Consider the following 23,066-nt stretch of genomic DNA (forward strand, 5'->3'; position numbering starts at 1 on the left):
CCTAGAGACAGGAGCTGATGCAGAGGCCATGGAGGAGTGTTGTTTACTGGCTTGCTTCCCCTGGTTTGCTCTGCTTGCTGTCTTTCTTTTTTTCTTGTTCTCTCCTTCCTTTCCTTTCCATTCTCTTCCTTTCTTTCTCTTTCTCCCCCCACCCCCCCCTCCTTCTTTCTGTTTTTCTTTTTCAAGATAAAGATTTCTCTGTGTAGCCCTGGCTGTCCTAGAACCCATTGAGGACCAGGCTGGACTCAAACTCAAAATCTAACTGCCTCTGCCTCCTGAGTACTGGAATTAAACATGTGCACCACCACCACCTGGCTCTGCCTGCTGCTTTCTTATAGAAACCAGGACCACAAGCCCCATACATAGTGGACTGGGTCCTCCTATATCAATCACTAACGAAGAAAATGCCTACTGCCTGCAGCCTAATCTTATGGAAGCATTTTCTCAATTGAGGCTCCCTTCTCTCAGATGACTTTTGTCTTGTGTCAAGTTGACATAACACTAGCTGGCACAGGGGTTATATGTACAAGGAAAAGATGAGGAGGAGGGCAGCTGAAGTCTTGGCTAGGGTGGCAGGCACTTGTCCTGAAGAAAAGAGTTTTAGATTTAGATTACTGTGTTTTAGATTCACAGGATAGGTGGGCTAAAGACAGGAGACGAGATGATGATGAAATCACTGTGATGGCTTGAATAGATAGACTCACATGTATGAATGCTTAGCCATAAGGAGAGGCACTATTAGTAGATGTGGCCTTTCTGAAGTAGGTGTGGCCTTGTAGGAAGAAGTGTGTCAGTGTGGGGGTGGGCTCTGAGGCCTCCTTAGCTCAAGCTAGACCAGTATTGCAGTCTCTGGCTGCTGCCTTCTAATGAAGATGTAAAACTCTTGGCTCCTCCAGCACCATATCTGCCGCCCGACGCCCACCATGCTTCCTGCCATGATGATAATGGACTGAACCTCTGAAACTGCTAGCCAGCCCTAATTAAAAGTTGTCCTTTATAAGAGTTGACTTGGTCATGGTGTCTCTTCACAGCAATAAAACCCAAACTAAGACAGTCTCCTTTCAGTACTGGCAAATTAAGTTAAAGCATGCATGCACATTAGAAGAGACTTTGTTGAACAATGTTTACCAAGACTGGCTCTGCCCTTTATGCAAAGAGGCCAAGAGGACCACACCTACATCAATAGTCACACACCACCCAGGTGGCTTCTGACTGTCCCTAAGCCTGGGCAGGAGCTCTGGACAGACCTGCCCTCAATACTCAGGCACTGCTGGGGCCCCCACCAAGGACACCAGTGGCAGGCTATTCACCTCTCTATCCAGAGTCTGTTTCCATAAAGGTGAAATCTATGTGTTGTATCCTGCACCCCAGAACATACCAAGAAAGCTGCCTAGGGGAAAGCTTTAAAAATACCCTGAAGTTCCTAAAAGCCCTCAGCTTTCAGATAAGCCTGCCTACCCCAGGGTCTTCCAAAGGCTCAGATGTATACTAGTCTGTCCCCAGGATTCTCTGATGCCTATGGCCAAGCCACAGGACTGCTAATACCACCGAGTAACACCAAGATGGAATTTGAAGTACAGAAATCAAGGCAGAGGCCATCAAGGATATGCTCCAAGCTCCAAGTTCTTTCCTAAGGCCAACACAAAAGCAGGCCCTGGCTGGTACTAGGCCCTACCGTCCTGCCTCTGAGGGTTGCCAAAGCTCCACACCAGACCTGCCTTCTCCCTGTACATAGTAGCCGTGGATCAGGAGTCCCTGCCAGTCCTCCCCTCAGGGAGGATCCAAGAGAAATTTCCTAGTAGCTAGGTCTCGCTGCCTTTGCTCAGAACCTTCCAGTTCCCATGAACAAAGCTCCTTTAAGAGTCAGCCAGTAGAATCCCTGTTTGGCTCACTTCAACACAGCCACATAAAGCAATATAGCTAGCTCTGCCATCCTCCATGATGTTGCTCCCCAGCCTCTGAAGCCCCACATCCTTACCATGGGATGAGCTGCTCCAAACCAAGAGTCCTTGTTCCCTTGGCCTAGGCTGGTCCCTGTGCCCAAGGGTGAGCCACTTACAATGCCTCTGACCTCCCAGATGCTGCCATCCTCAGAAAAGGAGGCTTAGGGCTCACAATGCTTGGGCTTAGAGATCTTGCAGGAGACTCAGCTCAAAGAGGTGCTTGGGATTCAGTCACTGAGAATCTACCAGGTGCACAAACAGACAGAATACCACCATCCTCTGCTGTAAGTGTAAGCTTGTGGTATGTGCATGCTGGGTGCAGCCTTGGGATCTGTACCGTTCCTGGTTATTACCAACCACTCTGTACCCTCCCCATCCCCGCCCCACCCCTACAGTGTCCAGTGTCTTCCATGTCTGCTATCAAGCCACCACAGTCTAGATGCACCACAGAACAAGCTCTAGGCACAGATGTTTCCTTTCTTATTAAAAACCTTTAATAAAAGTACCTTTCTCTGAAACAAGTTATAAAAATAAAGTCGCTAACTCAAAACTCCTGTCCACAGGACAGGAGAAGGTGAAATGGCTCTCCCAGAGGGGGATCATGGCAAGGTAAGCAGTGCCCAGACGCAGGGATGGCTCCAGCACTAACCATGGAATTCCATCTCAGGGTCGATACACCATCTCAGTCTCCCAGAGAAGATGTGTCTCTAAATTTAGATGTGATTTGAATAAAAATTATGTATTTTTGAAAATTGGCTACTAGTTTGATCCTTCTTGATTCCCAAAAGCAGAGTATAGGGCAAAGTAAATTTTCAGAGAACAGATTTTACACATTCCAAGACAAAAATGAATGGATGCACACGGTAGCAAAGGCATCTGTACAAAGGCGATGGCTACTAAAGCATTCAGTACCTGGCAGCTTCCTGGGAAGGGACAGGGCCCTACTATCAGGCCAGCTCACATTCCAGAAATGGAGGTAAGCTGAAGGGTGAGAAAGGCACAGGCCTTCCAGCGCCAGGCAGCCTAGCCACAGCCCAGGGCAGCTATGAGGATGGCGTGCCATGGTGTACCAAGCACACCCACCAGGTCTTCCAGAGTTCAAGAAGGGCTCTGGCTCAGCCTAGTACCCCAGGAGTCGCTTGGCTTCTTCACTCTGTGCCTGCAGGGTCTCACTTGCATATTTCTGGAGCAGTTCCATTTTCTTCCTCCGTACAAGCGCCTCCTCAATCTGTGGACACCCACAGTAAAGAAGTCACTCTCAGCAAGGCCCCCACCTCTCACATAACCCAAGCAGGGACTACCTGCAGGGACAAGGTCAGCACGTCTGGGGGTCTGCAAGAACCCAGCCACTTTCCTAGCAACAGTCCATCTAAGTTCCTGCTTATCACTTCCGTCAAGACGGCCTGGCCCTTCATGGATCCCACACCCCTTTGTGAAGACACCTCTCTGTGTGCCACAGGGTTAGGATTAAAGAGTGCACAGTGGAAGGGAGGGACAAGGGACACCCGGGAAGGTGAGCCTCTCCAGCGGACTGGCTCTAAGGGCAGCACTCTGCCTCGGGGCTCACAGCATCCAGCCTACCTCCTGCTGAGATGGCACCGGCACATGAGCAATGAACTTCTGCTGACCATCTTCCCCGGCCTTCTCCTGGTTGCCTTCCTCATCAGACTGCACAGAAGATGAACATACAAGCCATGAGCAGGTCACCAGTGACATAAGCACCAACGCCTTTATAGAAAGTGTCATCCAAGCTGGGCGTGGTGGTGCACACCTTTAGTCCCAGCACTCGGGAACTCAGAGGCAGGCGGATTTCTGAGTTCAAGGCCAGCCTGGTCTACAAAGTGAGTTCCAGGGCAGCCAGGGCTAAACAGAGAAACCCTGTCTCGAAAAACCAACCAAAAAAAAAAAAAAAAAAGTGTCACCCAGCTGGACCTGGTGGCACAAACCTGCAATCCCACACTTGGGAAGCTAAGGCAAGAGGCCTGCCTCAAGTTCCTGCCAGTCTGGGCTACAGAAGAAGTGACTCTGTCTCCAAAAGTAACATTAAGAAACAAAAGCACCACAGAGCTGGAAAGTTATTTTAAGGCCTCCCTCAACAATGTAGTAAAACCCTATCTCAAAACAAAAAGAGGCCCGGGGACAGAGCTCAGTGGCTTACTTCTCCAGTAACACAAAACAAGCAAACAAACAAAACGCTTAAAACAGGTAGAATTGGGGCTAGAGAGATGGCTCAGTGGTTAAGAGCACTGACTGCTCTTCCGAAGGTCCTGAGTTCAGATCCCAGCAACCAAATGGTGGCTCACAACGATCCGTAATGAGATCTGACGCCCTCTTCTGGTGTGTTTGAAGACAGCTACAGTGTACTCATATAAATAAATCTTTACAAAACAAAACAAAAAAACAACAACAACAACCAAAAAAAAAAAAAACAGGTAAAATTACTTATAAGGAAAAAAAAGTCCTTTCCATTATTTTTTACAATAAAGGAAAATCCTGTTGGGTGGGACCCCTGCACGGCATCACACCAGCTACACTGGTCTGTGCCCAACCACTGGCCAGCCAGCTGTTCTCACCCATCCTGGCTTCTCCAGTACCTGCTGCTTGCTTTGCTCCTGCACCTAGCTGAGCATGGTGTGTCTAGGCCACTGACTATAGACCTGAGGAACCAGGTGAGTGTTTATTTGTAACCCAGAGAAAGCCCAGGGCATGCTGCCACCCTGCTTTAAACGCTTTGCTGATCCCTACTGCATGTCAGCTGGAGTGTGCAGGAACCTCCATATCTTGTAACACATTCACAAAGTCATCAAACCTGTCCCAAACCTGCTTCTCCGCCAGGGATGTACAAGCAAGTTTCATCAACTGGACATGGAAAACCTGCCTCGTCTCCCCTGTCTCAGAACAGCAAATCAGAGGTGTTCTGACTGGTCCATGCTGGACCAACAGAGTCTAGAGCCCAGAGGCTCTGCTTGAGAGGTGAGGATCATAGCCCCACCCCTGGTCACAAGCCTCTGCAGAACCCCATAGGCCTGTTTCCATCTGTGAAATGGGTTAGAAGTCTACTCAAGAGTCCCTGCTGAGGGCTGGTGAGATGGCTCAGTGGGTAAGAGCACCCGACTGCTCTTCCGAAGGTCTGGAGTTCAAATCCCAGCAACCACATGGTGGCTCACAACCTCTGTAACAAGATTTGACGCCCTCTTCTGGAGTGTCTGAAGACAGCTACAGTGTACTTACATATAATAAGTAATATATATATATGTATATATATATATTCAAATATATAAAAAAAAAAAGAGTTCCTGCTGAGCCACAGAAGTGCTAAGGTCATGGGCTGAAGCTTATGTGACCTCAACTGAGTTTATATACTGTCCTCCATCATTCGAGAGAATTGGCCTGTTAGAAGGAAGCTAACACTAGGTCCCTTAGCCCTTCCTGTCTGGAACTCCCTGTGCTCCTCTGAAGGGTTACCACAGCCGTCCTGCAGGTGAGGACGCTGGGCTCTGCAATGAGCACCAGACAGGACCCATGCCCGTACCTCCTCCTCCGTGACAGCATAGATGTTGATCTCCTCTTCCTCCTCCTCCTCCTCTTCCTTTTCTCCCCTTGCCAGCCGAGCTTCTCTCTCTGCCTTCCATTTTTCCACCAGCTCAGCTCTGACTGAAGACAGAGGAGAATAGAGGATTATTTAAAACACATTTCAGTGGGCTAACAGACCAAGATGTCCCCTTTGGAAAAAGACACCGATTCTGCCCTGGAGAGTGAAAACTGCTACAAAGGACAGTCTGTGCCACAATGCCTCTAGCCTTAGGTACGGTAGGTAGGTACAAGGCAGGCTTTGTGACAATGTCTCTAACCTCTCCAGTGGTCGACTGACATGCATACATGAAAAAGGGAAGGACAGTGCACGCTGGGTCCCACCCTCACCAAGCATTCCCAAATTCCTATGGGAACTGCTTCGGACCACCTCCTCAGCTGGCATGGTATGCTCTACAGGGAAGAAGCAACCACTGGTATACACACCACACAGTAAGCTGTCAGCTGTGCAAGAAGCAGGTCTAAAAGCTACTGGATACTACTAAACAAGCTCAGGAAAAGCTGGCTTACAAGACTGAGCTTAGCTAAACTGAGCTAGACTGAGCCCTCCCAGAAACTGGATCAGGACAGAGGAAAATCTGTGGCTTCACCTGCTGCTCTGGAACCCAGCATGACCCAACTGCCTCACCTGCCACCTAGATGTCAGATCACTGCCAGCCCCCTGCAGACCCTCAGCAACAATAAAGCCAGCTTTTGGTATCATGCACTGTTTCCTTTGCAATGGAGAGAACAAAAACCAGGTGTCAGCTATAGTGACACACTCATGGACATACGTTTCTTCTCATACTCTTGTTCCAAGGGCACAATAACTCCATCATCTTCATCCAGGTAACCATAGTACTCAAAATCGATGGCCTTCATGAGCTCAGCACGTGTCTTTCTGGGAGGAGGAAGGGCTACAAGAAATGGCAGCAACTTAGGTTGAATTCGCAACAAGCTCATCCTTGAGCCAACCCTTTTCTCTACACAGGACACATGGCCACAGTCAGCACTTCTCTGTCCTACATGGGACCAAGTGAGTGCACCCACCCTTCCTAAAGCTAAAGCTTTGGTCCAACAGAGTGGAACCTAATTAAAGTTTATCCTTAGGCTACCAGTATAAGCCAGTGATAGAATCCTTGTCTCACATGCCCGAAGCCTTTGGTTCAGCCCACAGCATTACAAAAATAGATACGTACCAAGTAAATAAATGGAATGTGTATGGTTTAAATAGACAGATCTGGGGATGTAGATCAATAGTGACCACTTTTTAGCAAGCCCTAGAGCCCACTTTAAAGTCTGAAGCACTTTCTAGCAACACCTTCAAACCCACAGGTCCATAATAGCTTTATAGGCAGAGAAATGCATCATTCATACGGTATATCATTCATACAGAACTATTTCTACAGTCCTGAAAACACTAGGGGTATCCTATGACTGTAAGTCATGGCGTGGTGGTATCTATCCTGAAGCCTCTTTAACGCTGTTTTACAACCCAGGAATCGGTACAATGTTCTCTGACACAAAACAACCACATGGAAAATAAAGCATAAGAAGGGTAGATGAGAGCGCTCTGAGGAAGACCCGTCAGACCAGACAGCTGTCTAGAACACAAATGTAATTATCAAAGAGAAAGCAAATGAAAACTATAACACTGGTCTAAGAATAAAGGTTGACCACTAAAGAAGGGAAAACTGCAGGGGTTGAGGACACAGCTCAGTGCTTAAGAGCACCACTCTTCCAAGACCTCGGATTGGTTTCAGCATCCACATGGTAGCTCACAACCATCTGTAACCTCAGGTCCGGGGAATCTAATGTCCCCTTCTGGACTCTGGGGTGGGGGACACAGCATGCATGGGCACACATGCAGGCAAAAACATCTGTACTCACAAAATTAAAATGTAACCCAAAAAAATTTTTAAGAAAAATATATGAACATTTCCACTGGTAATCAAATTAAATTATCAACTTTATGAATTACAGAAATAAGCAGGTAATGATAGCAAACATCCCTGATTCCAGGACAAGGGAGGCCAGCCTGGGCTACCATACAAACTCCAGGCTGGCTCGGGCTGCACAGTAAGACCCTGTCTCAAAACAAAACAGGAAGAATGGCTCAAAACAAAACAGGAGATGGCTCAGCAGCAAAAAGTGTTTGCTATGCAAACCCGATGACTCAACTTCAACTCCTAAAACCGTGTAAAGGAGCCAGATGCAGTAGGCAGCACATATCTGTGAATCCAGACTCCTGTGTCAAGACGGGAAACAGAAACAGGAGAATTGCTAGGAAACTGGAGGGCGGGCCAGCCTAAAGTACACAGCATAGAGGTTTAAACAAGAGAGCCTCTGCCTCAAATACAGCAGGAGAGAGCCAACTCCCAAGTGCTGTCCCCTACATGCACATGGGAGCACACATGTGCCTGCAGTTACATACAGACACATAAACATCATTTTTTGAAATCACAAAAATCTTCTAATTATAAGAATTATAGAAACAAAGGCTGGCCCACCAACAGAACACGGCTTGAAAAATGGCTAATCCATACAATGACCCTTCCCGCTTTCCTTCTGGTGCTGAGGCCCTAGCCCAGGGCCTCCCTGCACAGGCTCAGCAGGTGCTCCCCATCACTGCCCCTGGGATGCACTTGAACTCCTCACAACCACTGGGGAGGAGCCTTTCCATGCATCAAGGGGTGTCACAACAGTATGGGACAGCCATGTTTTGGCAGACCTCCAGTCACTGCCCACATCTGATAATGGCAACTTTATCTGCCACTTTAGGTCATGTCCTGTGAAGGGGTGCTCATCACACTGGCCAGAGCAAAAGCACTGCCATCCTCCTGACCGTAAGGAATAGGTTTAAAATGCACTCATGTGAAATAGAAGAAGAAACACTTTCAGTCAACTGGGATTGATTAATACTTTACCTAATGTGGAACAACTAAGCCTACAAGGAAGGGGCCTACAAGGGAGCCTGAAGATAACAATGGGTCCCAGTCACCTCTACAGAGTCCAGCAGTGGGGCAGCAAGGGGACCCAAACCTCTCCTTAACTCTACTGAGACGGGTGACTCATGCGCACCACTCTTGAGCCAGGCCTGGTCGCATAGGAGACTGAGGCAGGATATCACTCAGACCTTTGAGCTCACGAGTTTAAGACATGCCTGGGGTAAAACGGAAAGGCTCTGTGTCGTCAACAACAACAAAGCCTACCACTGAAGGAAAAACCCAGCTAAGGGCTGAGGATGGAAGTCGGTGGCAGAGTGCTTGTCTAGCAAGTGCAAGCTCATGGACTCAAATCTTAACAAGGCAGAAAACTTTGTATAAAATTCAACGATGAGATGGCTCAGTGGGTAATGGTACTCAGCAGAGGTCTGATGACACACTAATAATGTCAATTACAATTAAAAAAATGAACGATAGATGAAAACAAAACAAAAAACAAGAACAAGAACAACAATCACAAAAATGAGACACGATGATACAGGTCTGTAATCCTAGAACTATGAAGGCTGAGACAGAAGTTAGTTGGCAAGTCTTAGGCCAGCGTGAACAATGGTTTTTTTGTTTTTTGTTTTTTGTTTTTTAACAAAAAGGATAGATGTCTATATTCCTAACAGGTGGATATAAGAAGATGAGGCATTCAAAGCCTGGGGGTACATGAGACCATGCTACAAAAATATAGAATAAACTTAGGAATACAAATTTTAAACTATTTTTTAAAATCTGGGAGCAATAATTCCTACCAGATAGCATACAGCATACTTCTCTCACTCAGTAGCAACAATTAAAGGCCAACGCACTCTCAAACACATGAACTACTTACGTTCTTTCTCAAATAGCTCTCTGACACCAGGCAAATCTTTTGCTGCCCCAAAGTACTTGTAACCTCGATTTCCTGGGACTTCTTTACCTTCATGATCCAGCATCTTGGGGCCAACTTTCTTGTTGGGAAAGAAAGAGGAAGAATAGATCTGACACACAAGCCTGCTCTTTTGTTCACAATACAATTTGAGATAATAAGGTCACACATGAAAAACACTCTATATAGAAGAACATTTGTGCACTGTTTTCAAAACCCTTAAAAGTGACCCTAGAGAGATGTGGCTCAGTAGTGTTTGTCTAGCATGCAAGTAGCCCTGGCTCGATTCCCAGCACCACAAAAAAGTAAGCTTAAAAAAATGAAAAATGCTGGCCCGAAATGGTGGCATACACCTTTAATTTCAGCACTGAAGGGCTACGGAAGGAGGCCTGATGACCTGAGTTCAATTCCCCAGGACCCACATGGTAGAATTAAAAAAAAAACTTCTACAAGTTGTCCTCTGACCACTAAATGTGCATTCTTTGTGTACATGCACACATATAAATAAATGAATAAGTAAATAAATATCATTAAGAAAAATTAAAAACCAGGCTAGAGAGATGACTCAATGGTTAAGAGCACTGACTGCTCTTCCACAGGTCCTGAGTTCAATTTCCAGCAACCACATGGTGGCTCACAACCATCAGTAATGAGATCTGATGCCCTCTTCTGGTGTGTCTGAAGACAACTATGGTGTACTGCTATACAAAAAGTAAATAAATATTAAAAAAAAGAAAGAAAGAAAAAAGAGCACTGACTGCTCTTCCAAAAGTCCTGAGTTCAATTCCCAGCAATCACATGGTGGCTTTTTGGCTTACAATCATTTGTAATGGAATCAGATGCCCTCTTCTGGTATGTCTGAAGACAGCTACATAGTACTCATATAAATAAAATAAATAAATCTTTAGGAAGAAAAAGAAAAAAGGAAAAATTAAAAACCAAAAGAAAAAAAAAAATAGGGCTGAGGATGCTAATGCTGTATTGTGCTTCCTTAGACCCGAATATAACTGGGTGTGGGGTGCATGCCTAGAATCTCAGCACTTGAGATCAAGGCTAGGTTAGAGCATATAGTATTAGGCAGGCCTGAGCTACAGAGTGAGACTTGGTCTGAGAGAAAGAAAAAAAAAAAAAAAAAACCACCACCAACAGACAAAATAAAAATATATCAAGGGGCCTTGGGATGCACCTACATCTAACTGACACAAGGCTCTGGGGTCAATCCTCAGTACCACATAAAACCAGGCATGGTGGTATATGCCTGAAACCCTAGCACGAAGGAGGCAGACATGCAAGATTAGCCTTAGCTACTTCAAGGCCAACCTGAACTACATGATACCCTGTCTCAAAAGATAAACAAGCATGGATAATACCTTTTTAGAAGTGTTTAAATAAATGTTCCTACTGTATATTTAAAAAGAAAAAAAGGTAAACAAACAAAAATAATAATAAATATAAAAAATAAGATAGAATGGAAAATGCCAAAGTACATTACAGAGTTTTCCCAGCACACTTGGTGTGCATCACATAGCAGCATAAAGTGTGTGTGCTGGGACTAGGAAATGGTTTAGACTGTAGAAACACATCCTGTTCTTGCAGGGGATCTGCCTTCAATCCCCAACATCCACATCAGGAGGCTCACAGGTATTCTGCTCAAATATAACAACTGCCTGTAACTCCAACTCCTGGGAGATCAGACTCCCCCTCCCACCTCCATTGGCACCAACACTCATGTTTGTGTTCTCGTTCTCTCTCTCTCTCTCTCTCACACACACACACACACACACACACACACACACACACACACATACACACTCACTCACACACACACACAAGGCCAGCCTGGTCTACATAATGAGTTCCAGGAGAGTCAGGAGTCTCTACATAATAGGAAGACCTTGTCTCAAAACAAACAAACAAAGTGTGGGAGCATGTGTCTTACTATAATCATGATACTACAGGAGGGAAGACAGCAGACAGGAATGTCTCTGGGGAGCCAGGCCAAGGCCTGTGCCATGCGGGATTTCAGGATGGTACCACCATCCTTTTCACTGCTTCTCTGCCCTGCCACCCTTGGCCCCTCTGGACAGGATGGACTGAACTTACAGACAATGCACACAGACAATGCTTAGACAAGTCATCAGCTTGTCCCAGGTGCCCCTGGAGCTCTAGCTACTTACTCCATAATCAGGACCGCCCAGCTCCTTGATGCGGACCTCCCAGTGTCCTTTCTCCCTCAGCAGCTTGTTAATTTCGTCATTCAGGTCCCGAATTCGGAATTCCCCTAAGCCAGCTAGAAAACAAAAAATGTTAATATCATTTCTTCAAGATGCCATGCCCAATAATGAATGTCAGTACTTCCAATCATGTACTCAGTGTTACAGCTTTAGAAAGAAAGGCTTCAACCCCAAAGGTACACTGCATAAAACTACTCATTGAAGTTCAGAAGAAAAGGCCTGGTGTGGTGGTGCATGCCTTTAACACCAGCACCCAGGAGGCAGAAGCAGGCAAACCTCAGTGAGTGAGTACTAGCCTAGCCAGGGATACACAGTGAGACTCCATCTCAAAAGTAAATAAATAATAAATTGATTAAGGAAAGTCACTAACACCCAAATAAAGGAAGACCAAGTACTATAAACAAAGATTCCCAATAATGTGGGGTTAAAAGTCTTTTTAAAAACTTCATCCTCAGCCGGGCATGGTGGCGCACGCCTTTAATCCCAGCACTCGGGAGGCAGAGGTAGGTGGGTTTCTGAGTTTGAGGCCAGCCTGGTCTACAAAGTGAGTTCCAGGACAGCCAGGGCTATACAGAGAAACCCTGTCTTGAAAGAAAAAAAAAAAACCTTCATCCTCTGGGCTGGAGAGATGGCTCAGTGGTTAACAGCATTGACTACTCTTCTGAAAGTCCTGAGTTCAATTCTCAGCAGCCACATGGTGGCTCACAACCATCTGTAATGAGATCTGACACCCTCTTCTGGTGTGTCTGAAGACATCTACAGTGTACTTATGTAATAAATAAATCTTTAAAAAAAAAAAACTTCATCCTCACTAAGTGATGGTGACACACACCAGCACTTGGGAGACAGAGGCAGGTGGGTTTTCCAGGCCAACCTGGTCTACAAAGAGAGTTCCAAGACAGCCAGGGCTATGCAGTGAAACCCTGTATCAAAAAACCTTAAAAAGTAGCAACCAAAAAACTATAAAAGGAAACCCTTCTATATCATTTACAGCACTTTAGAGTGAACAGTCAAGGCTATAGGCAACAGTTATTTCTGAGGCAGGCAAAGATTCAGTGAGTCTGTCTACATTAGCCCTTTCAGTAAAGTAGGCCAGGACTGTGGACTTGATAGACCGGCCTAAGACCAGTTAAAAAGGGAAGTGCACAGAGTGCATGCTGAAAGGCTGACCAAGGTGGCTAAACACTGGACAAAGATGGACACTCCAAACAAAGATGAGAGGACAGTTGGTAACCACACAAGTTGAGCTCTGTGTAAAGCAAAGCTAACTGGAATAAAGCTGAAAGTGGTCATGGGGGAACACTGTGCAGTGAAGGGTACAACCTGGATCTGGTGACAGCTTACACAGACACATAAGCCTCTAACTTACGTTAGAGGTAGCATGCTTCATCCTGCATAAGTCCATTGAAACAAAGAATAAAAGGTAAGATGGAGAGAGAGCTCCGTGGTTAAGAGCATTTGCTGCTCTTGCAGAGGACCAGTTTGAGTGGCAGCAGCCACTCACATCAGGCAGCTCACAACCACCTGTAACTCAGGCTGTGGAGGATTTGTCTAGTGAACTCTTCTAGCCTTAGCAGGCAACCGCACCCGCATGTACATATGCACAGTTGGTGCAAGAAAGAAAGAAAGAAAGAAAGAAGGGAGGGAGGGAGGGAGGGAGGGAGGGAGGGAGGAAGGAAGGAAGGAAGGAAGGAAGGAAGGAAGGAAGGAAGGAAGGAAGGAAGGAAGGAAGGAAGGAAGGGGGCTAGAGAGATGGCTCAGCAGTTAAGAGCACCAACTACTCTTACAGAGGTGCTGAGTTCAATTCCCAGCAACCACATGGTGGCTCACAACCATCTGTAATGAGATCTGATATCCTATTCTGGTGTATCTGAAGACAGCAATAGTGTACTCATATACATAAAATAAATAAACAGATCCTTTTTGCTAGCATTTGCAGGAAAAAAATGGTGGCTACATAGCAAGACCTTATCTCAAACAGTATCAACAGAAAAGCTGGGTGTGATGGTCCATGCCAGTAACCCTAGCACTAGGAAGGCTGAGACAGGAGGATAGCTGTGAGTTCCAGAACAGCTGATGGAGGAAGGGAAGGAGGAGAAAGGGAGAGAAGAGGAAGAAAAGGAAACGTTTACTATGCACAGTCCTACCATATTGAAATACAGCATCTCTTCATATTATTATTAACATCTTTTAATTCCTTTCAGTAATATTTTGTTGTTTTCAGCAAACAAACTGAATATATCTGTTAGCTTTATATACAAGTAGACTGGAGTATGTCTCAGTAGTGGAAGACCAACTGTACAAGACCCTAGGTTCAATCCCCGGCACCACCTAAACAGACATATACTGTGTAAATATTCCTGGTTTCCTGGTGGGGTTTCAATTTTTATTTATATGTGTGTATATATGTCTAACACCTATATGTGGGTACCAGCAGAGGTCAGAAGAGGGCATTGGATCCCCAGGAGCTGGAGTTAGAGCTAGGTGTAAGCAAGCTGAAGTGGAGACAGGTAACCAAGCACAGGTTCTCTGGAAGAGCAGAGCAGCTAGTGTTCCTAACCACTGAGCCGGCTCCCCAGCCCTTTGCTGTTATCTGTATGATTGGTTTTCTTTTCTTTTTTACTTTTTTGTTTATTTGTTTGTTTTATTTTCTTCGTTTTCTTCTTTGAGACAGGGTTTCTCCCTGTATAGCCCTAGCTGTCCAGGAATTTCCTTTGCAGACCAGGCTGACCTGGAGATCCACCTGCCTGTCTCCCTGTGTGCTAGAAAGAAATTATGGACCATCTCAAGTAGTGTGTTTGGTTAGTTTTCAAACCTGGGTCATGTCCTTAAACACAAGGCTGTCCTGCTTGACCCTCCTACTTGCTGATTTTATAAATGGTAACAACACAAAAGTGTTTGAATTTCCACATATACACATGCACATGTTAATTTTTAAGTATGTAGGCATTTTTCTTCCTGTTGTTATAATCAGAAAACTTAATTTGTAAGATTTCAATTATTTTGAATTTTCTGACATTTGTGATATAGCTTAGAAAGAATATGTTCTATTTTGGTGAATAATTTGTGTGCCCCTATAAGGGAAATGAATAGTCACAGATAGATGGGGGGCTGGAATGGGAGAATCAAGTGGGAACAAGGGTAGGAGAGTTGGAGGGAAATACAGGGAGAGACAGCTAATATTAAAAGGGGTAGTATGGAAGCCTAATACAGAAGAAACTTCTAAAATATATACATATTGAAAGTGATCGACTCTTATCACCAAACTAGACTTCTAGTACCGAAATTGTGTTACATCTAATTGAGTTGTTGTCCAAGGAACCCCACAGGAACTGTTAAACAACCCAGGCTGTTGCCAAGACTACAAGTTGCTTGTCCAAAAACTGCACAGCACAGCCCAATTGCTGAAGACAACATCTACACAATTCATTGAAGATGGAGATGTTCAGCCAGTGTCTACATAGAGCCTTCACCCTACATTCCAGCATCTCTGGTAAAGGACCATACTCTACATGCTCTAAAGAGAAACACTGGCTGGAAAGATGGCTCAGCAGTTAAGAGCACTGACAGCTCTTCTAAAGGTCCTGAATTCAAATCCCAACAACCACATGGTAGCTCACAACCATCCATAATGAAATCTGATGCCCTCTTCTGGGGTGTCTGAAGACAGCTACAGTGTACTTACATATAATAAATGAATAAGTCTTAAAAAAAAACAAAAAGGAGAGAGAGAGAGAAACGTAAACACTAACCCAGCTACAAACTCTTTACTACAATGGTGTTCTGCCTGCAGGATATGCTAGGGCAATTGGTGGCTCAAAGCTGTGGGAGTAACCAACAATAATTAGCTTGACCTAAGGCCCGCTCCACAAGATACAACCCATACCTAACACTGCTTGGCTGGGTGATCAGCCCAGGGACCAAGGGCAAACACTAAATAATCCTAATCTAAAAAAGGGGGGGAAAAAACCGTGATAAATTCAGTCCCACTGACAGTCTGCTACACTCAGAGATCAGTGCCTTGTTCAGCCATCACCAGAGAAGCTTCCTCCTGCAGCCGAGGGGACAGTACAGAGACCCACAGCCAGACAGTCCACAGAGAAGGGACACTCGGCCCTAAATGAAATGTCTACATCAAATCCCGTCCCTCCAAGGGCGGTGGTGGCACATGCTTTTAATCCCAGCACTTGACAGGCAAAGGCAGGATGACCTCTGAGTTGGGGGCCAGCATGGTCTGTAGAGCGAGTTTCAGGACAGCCAGGACTACACAGAGAAGCCCTATCTCAAAAAGCAAAAACAAGACAAAACGAAAACCTCACAAAAGGAGGCAAAAAAAAAAAAAAGAGTGTACCGGCCAGAGGGGATCGAAAACACCAAGAAAACAAGGCCCTCTAAGTCACCATGAGGAAACCTCATGTGAACTTAGGGGCTGAACATGCAGAGGGCCTGCACAGCTCCCAGCATATCCTTTGCATTTCTATGACAGCTTGCTGCTAGGTGTTTTTATGGGATTCCTGAAGTGTGAATGAATGGGTCTCCGATTCTTTTGTCTTCTCTTGGGCTCTTTTCCTTCTGTTGATTTGTTTTGTCCAATTTCGATGTGATAATTTTTGTTTTATCTTATTTATTTTTTAAGATGGATAAATGAATGAATGATTAAAAACCTATCCACTACAGTAAAGTTTAACAACTGGACTGTTGTTTATGCATGCTGGGACAGGGAAAATCAGTTTTCAATAATAGAACAACACTGGGTATATCAACCACTCCACGACAGACCTCATGCTCAGGAGTAGTTGACAGACAGATAGACAGACAGATACTGGGCACCACCATTTATTAGTGTGTTTACATTTATATTTGGTTGCAGCTTAGTGGTTTGTTCTTTGTTCTGTTTTGTTTGGGGGGGAGTATTTCGTTTTCTTGGTTTGGGGGATTTTGTTGTTGTATTGTGCTACCATTTGCTTTTAGAGAAAGAACTTAAAATTGGGTAGAAGGCTGGAGAGATGGCTCAGTGGGTAAGAGCACTGACTGCCCTTCCAGAGGTCCCGAGTTCAAGTCCCAGCAACCACATGGTGGCTCACAACCATCTGTAATGGGATCTGATGCCCTCTTCTGGTGTGTCTGAAGACAGCTACAGTGTAGCCATATACATAAAATAAATAAATAAATACATCTTTTTAAAAAAAATGTTGGGGGGCTGGTGAGATGGCTCAGTGGGTAAGAGCACCCGACTGTTCTTCCGAAGGTCCAGAGTTCAAATCCCAGCAACCACATGGTGGCTCACAGCCATCTGTAACAAGATCTGACGCCCTCTTCTGGAGTGTCTGAAGACAGCTACAGTGTACTTACATATAATAAATAAATAAATCTTAAAAAAAAAAACATATCTTTAAAAAAAAAAAAAAAAAATGTTGGGGGCTGGTGAGATGGCTCAGTGGGTAAAAGCACCCGACTGCTCTTCCAAAGGTCCAGAGTTCAAATCCCAGCAACCACATGGTGGCTCACAACCATCTATAACAAGATCTGACACCCTCTTCTGGAGTGTCTGAAGACAGCTACAGTGTACTTACATATAATAAATAAATCTTTAAAAAAAAAATGTTGGGTAGGGAGGGGGAGAGGGTCTAGAAGGACTTGAAGGAGGGGAAGAATATGATCAAAATATATTTAAATTTAAAATTGTTCTAAATAATGAAAAAACATAATAAAGTTAAATGAAATGCCATTAGGTGCTGCATTCTATAAATGCCAACGAGGTCAAACTTGACAAAACTGTGTTTACTCGTTTGCTGGTCTTAGCCTCCAGCGTGCTGTGTGGCCGTGAGGGCTGCCCTGAGCTCCTGCCTGCACTTCCTGACCCTGGGATCGCACGCACCACACCTGGCCGGCGTTCACACCGGTCCCCACATCTGACTGGGCTCTAGGACACTTTAGCAGCGTTCACACCGGCCCCACATCTGACTGGGCTCTAGGACGCTTTAGCAGGCAGGCAGCTTACCATTCTGAATCTGAGCAACCTTTTTTGAGATCTCGCCAATGATCTGTGGAAAGCAACAGGCACATCTCATCATTTTTGAACATATCTGAAAGTACAAGAAACCGGTAATTCACACGCAAAAAAAAGGCTATAGGTGTGGCAGCGCACACCTTTAATTCTACCACTGGGGAGGCGGAGGAAGGAAGATCTCTGTGGGTTCACACACAGTTTGGCCTATGCAATGAATTCCAGGCCAGCCAAGATACAAAGTGAGACTATGTCTTAAAAAACAGCACTGGGCAGTGGTAGTGCACACTTGGGAGGCAGAGGCAAGCAATTTCTGTGAGTTCGAGGTCAGCCTGGTTTACAGAGAGTTCTAGGACAGCCAAGGCTACACAGAGAAACCCTGTCTCAAAAAACCAAAACAGCCGGCATGGTGGCGCACGCCTTTAATCCCAGCACTCAGCAGGCAGAGGCAGGCGGATTTCTGAGTTCGAGGCCAGCCTAGTCTACAAAGTGAGTTCCAGGACAGCCAGGGCTGTACAGAGAAACCCTGTCTCGAAAAAAACAAAAACAAAAACAAACAAAAACAAAAACCAACAATAACAAAAAACAAAACAGCTTTTAATCCTAGAACTAGGGAGGCAGAGGCAGGCAGATCTGTGAATTAGAGACTAGCCTGGTATACACAGCTATTAGCCAGGAATACAAAAAGAGACCCAGTCTCAAAAAAAAAAAAAAATTTGGTTAATAATCATTGATGAGGTAAAAAGAAGCAAGCAGAGCCATTATTTCTACTGAACATACCTGCCGTCTCCACTTCTCCGCTTTCGGCAACTCAGTACATTCAGAAGCAAGGAAGGGTCTCCGTTCCTAAGGAGGGTGAGAGTAACACACATGGTAACTGGGCTCTGTACACACCTATGTGACATCCACAACCGATTCAGCCTTGAAACCTTAAATATTTAATGCTCTAAATATACTTGAAGTCACAGTGCTAGAGGATATTCAATTCCTAACCATCACTGTACAATCTCTTAGGAAGCTATATAATTAGGATATATAATTACTCCAGGAACTGTGTATAGTTAAAATAAATATATACAAATATTTAATCTCTCCAGGTCCACTCTCTACCTTCTTCTAGTCAATATTAAAGCTGGAATAATAAGGGGCAAGCGGGAGGCAGATAATCACATGCCAACAGAAAAGAGGCTAAGCAGACGCACAAGTGTACAAACTCTTCAGCAAACACAGCAGGAAGAGCTGCGGCTCGAAGCCTGCATCTGCTCCTGGTACTTCCCAGGGAGTGCTTCACTCACCTTGACTTTTCCCTCTTCCAGCTGAGCTTGACGAAACCTCGCCAGGGCAGTCCTGCAGGCACACAAAAGACCCCATTAGATTTCTTAGCACTCAAGTTCCTGGATGGGGTAGATCTGCTCATGACCACAGCTAACAGCATTCATGCAAATGGTAATAAAAAAACCAGAGTAGTTAAGGAGTTGTATGTTCCAAGGGATAGGCCTCCAACATCATTTGTGTTTCTGGGCACTCAAATATCTACTTTATTTACATTGCATATATAGACTGTGGGGAACTGCTATTTATCACACTGTGATAAGCAATATACAGAAGTATTAAAAGGGGCTAGAGAGATGGCTCAGCGGCTAAGAGCACTGACTGTTCTTCCCAAGGTCCTGAGTTCAAATCCCAGCAACCACATGGTGGCTCACAACCATTCGTAATGAGATCTGACGCCCTCTTCTGGTGCATCTGAAGACAGCTACAGTGTACTTTCATATAATAAATAAATAAATCTTTTAAATAAAAAAAAAAAAAAAAGGAAGACGAGCTAAAAGATTAACATCAGGTTGCCCTTCCCATCATTTCCAATTCATCTTCAAGAGGAAAAATGTTTACTCACTGAAAGTTCTGGAAGATGTCAGACAACATTAATGGGGGAAAAAAAACCACAAGCAAACAAAGAAAGGTTGCTTTAACACCTGGGGACAAGAAACCTCTTCTAAAAAGATTCCTACCAAAGGGATCTCATACAAGCTCTGTGCCAAATGTCAAATTTTTCAGCCCCAAGAAAATTGATACTCACATGGCTTTTTCTGCATTTCGGGCCTAGAAGGAGACAAGGGAAGAAAACACCAAGTTTAGAATAACTGTCTTTCTTGTGATTGATTTAAGTCGTACGTTTTAATCCATCAGTGTGTGTGCCTGCTTGTCTGTGCATGCACTGTGTGTGTGCAGAGGACAGGAGAGAACATCAGCTCCGTGGAACTAGAATGCAGGCAACTGTCAGCCGCCTGACATGGGTGCTGGGCACCGAACCTGCTCCTAACCACTAAGCCAATTCCTCTGGCCCTAGGATATCTTTATCACTTCTACTGTTTTGTTTGTAGGTTGGTTGGCGATATAGAAATTTCTGGTTTCTTTGGAAACTCAGTTGTGTGATGTGATGTCTTACTGAAAACTGTCTTATGAGAGGATGTTTTTGCTGAAGCAGACCCATGGGAGGATGTTTTGCTAAGAACAGACATGTGGTGTTGTCTGAAGGCAGTCTGGAAAAGGGGAATGTGATGTTTTGATAGAGTAGACGCTAGAGAGAACATGTGATGTTTGGAAAGGATATAAATGTAGTCCAACAGACAGTGGGTGATGCTGGATGGTATTGGTAGGCCTTAGCATTCTTTGTCAGTCATTGTTTGTCATGACTTCATAGAGGAAAACAAACCAAAAAAACTTCTGGTGATGTTCCAGCAGCTTCTTGCCACTTCTGCAGATTCAGGCCAATTGCCAGAGCCTTGCAGTTTCTTCTGGATCAACTCGCCGCTGCTTACTCATGAATGGTATTTTCCAGTCCCGCCATTGCTGACTCATGATGGTATTTGTGAATGGATCTAGCTAATACTGCTGATCTGTGTAAACTAAAATGCTGATATCCTGACAATGAAAATTAGATTTGCTCCAAAGAACTATTTCTCAACAGGTACACATCCTCCTCTGCTCTGTTAATCTTTCCTTTCCACTGCCTCTGATGGATGATGGACTAGAAGGGACATTAAAACATTTAAGAACCCTCATTAAAAATAGGTTGTAAAAAATCTAAACCTACCATTGGTTGGTTTCTGGCTTTTTGAGACAGCATATTCTGTGTAGCCCTGGCTGTCCTGAGACTTGCTCTGTAGACTAGACTGTCTTTGAAGTTAAAGATTGGCCACCTCTGGCTCCCGATCTTTGGGATTAAAGGCATGTGCCGCTGCCATCACCAGGCTGGTTTTTATTTTTTAAAATCATACACATGTGCAGAATGTACTGTGATCATATCTATTAACCTCTCTGACCCCTCTCTCACTCCTGATACGATAACGTATGCACCACCATACACCACTCTAACCAGAAAACAGCCTAGTTGTCTGTCTGCTGCCAGTGGCTATCAGAGGAGAGCATCAAGACTGGCTTTTGCAAAGTGATGTTCATTTAAGTGCTGCCGCAGCAGTGTTAAGTCAATGGTCCCTAAATGTTACACAGGATCAGGAAGAGAACAGTTTTTTTCAGTTGGATTGTGAACTACACAGAAAGCGCACCTGCTGAATTTGGAACTAGAGATTTTGCTCCTAGCTCTTCCTCTCACCATCACTGAGACGTGGTCTCACCAAAATCTAAGTTTCCCTTCACAGCACATATTGTAGCTTTTATCTTGCAACGTTATGATGACTTACTCAGATAAACGCATGAAGTCAAGCAGAAACAGACACACAGTCTAGAGAGTCAGCAAGATGAGTTTAATTTAACTTGCCCTTCAGATTGCCCCTTCCAATCAACTCTGAAAGGAACCTGGCCAGTGGAAGGTGGATATATGAACATGACATCAATACAGGACACACCCTCCTTCAGAAGTAGCTGTTCAAGACCACTGTTTCCTCTCCTTTTTAGGTTTCTGTTCTCAACAGTCTGTAGTGTCCAAAACATCCTCTGTAAGCATTCCATGGCTTCCTTAAATGTTTATGCATCTGTTTTATTTAACAGGAGTATGTATCTGTTTGCCCCTATGTATGTGTAAATACCACCCCGCCCAAAGTGTATTAATGTTTTTTTTCTACTTAGTATTATAAAGCACAGACTGACAAGAAGGCCTATATATTTGAATGTGTCCATATTTTGCACGTGGTTATGCATATACTTACACCTGATCCTTAAACATAATTTGGTATATGCATATAGATAAATATCTACCAAAATGGGCTGGTTTTGTAGATAAGACTATACAGATTTCAAAGACATCAATAAATCTCAGAAGTATGAAAGCCACTCCGTATACTTTTAAGGGGATTTTTACCTTTAATTTTTTAATATTTTTTGTATGTGTATGAGTGCTTTGCATGTATGCATGTAAGTGCACCACATGAGTGTCTAGTGTCACTTAACAAGTGGGTGTTGGATCCCCTAAAACTAGAGTTTTGGATGATTGTAAGCAACCATGTGGGTGCTGGGAACCAAAGTGAAGTGGTTTTTGATCACTGGGCCATCTCTCGAGGTCCACGGACACTTTACTTTGAAATTACTACAGTAACTGCGCCTCTTTGAACCAACACTGTGTCTGATCTCATACTTCCATATTAAACGCTTCTTGAGTGAATGAAACCGAGAATCACAACCTCTCAACAGATCAGCCCATCCTATTCATTCACTCACGGTTATGTCACACACGTCTAGAGAATGTCAGATTCTGTCCTCGGTTTCAGGCAAGCAAAGGCGTGGAGACCCTGCCCTTTAAAAGGTCCTATCCGTGGAACCTGAGAACGCCCGGGCCGTTCAGTCTCTACGCATAATGTGCTTCACCCAGACTGAACCACCAAGACGCAATACAGCTCCCAAACTCAGTTTTCTTGCCATTTCTTACAGCTACGCCAGGTGGGAAAAGAATCCCGGCATAGGCCAGGGAGCCCGAGGCCGCACACTGGCCCAGACCTCGGGTCCCCCGTGAGCCCCATCCCTTCCCCAACGCACTCACCATGGTGCCGGCGAGGGCGCCCTGGCGCCGCTCTGCAACGCAACGTGCTCAGGCGCCCGGAACAAGGCAGGCAGACGCGGGAACGGAAAACAGCGGACAGTCTGGTCTTTTTGTCGGAAGACTAAATGGAAAGGACCGGAAATTAAGGACCGGAAGCGAGGGAGGGAGGACGAGGGAGGGGAGAGAATTGCAGTGGAGCTTCGGTAGGCGGCTTCCCGCCGACGCGTGTCCAGTGCGTCATCCCGCGCCTAAGTCAGCAAGACTACGCTTGCGCGGCAGGAATGTGTGCGTCATTTGTCGTTTGGTTTCGTTCTGCTGGTAACTGCGGTCAAAGATTCGCCTGCCTCTGCCCTTCCTGAGTCTTCTATGACAGCAGATGACCTTTTTGAAAATGACTGCACCTCTCTGAATGCACTGAGTGTTCATAGCCCCTAGGGACCCTGCGTGGAGTTCTG

General features: G+C 45.0%; 1 protein-coding gene across 2 annotated transcripts; it reads right to left on the bottom strand.

Annotated features, from left to right (window-relative positions):
• Nucleotides 1-2,414: 2,414 nt before the first annotated feature.
• On the bottom strand, nucleotides 2,415-22,891 carry Isy1 (ISY1 splicing factor homolog). 2 transcript variants are annotated; one of them, NM_133934.4, is made up of 11 exons: nucleotides 22,612-22,727; nucleotides 19,696-19,718; nucleotides 18,911-18,962; nucleotides 18,396-18,461; nucleotides 17,610-17,652; nucleotides 11,552-11,664; nucleotides 9,339-9,456; nucleotides 6,308-6,430; nucleotides 5,476-5,597; nucleotides 3,525-3,611; nucleotides 2,415-3,171 (listed from the first exon to the last, which is right to left on the bottom strand). In NM_133934.4, the coding sequence occupies exons 1-11, from the start codon at nucleotides 22,612-22,614 to the stop codon at nucleotides 3,064-3,066; spliced, it is 858 nt and encodes a 285-aa protein (NP_598695.1). In that variant the 5' UTR covers nucleotides 22,615-22,727; the 3' UTR covers nucleotides 2,415-3,063. The 2 variants fall into 2 exon arrangements, with proteins under 2 accessions (NP_598695.1, XP_030111380.1); XM_030255520.1 differs by lacking the exon at nucleotides 17,610-17,652 and having other exon boundaries at nucleotides 22,612-22,891.
• Between the last annotated feature and the right edge of the window lie 175 nt (nucleotides 22,892-23,066).

This window comes from Mus musculus, chromosome 6 (assembly GCF_000001635.26).
Source record: "Mus musculus strain C57BL/6J chromosome 6, GRCm38.p6 C57BL/6J".
Lineage (NCBI taxonomy): Eukaryota > Metazoa > Chordata > Mammalia > Rodentia > Muridae > Mus > Mus musculus.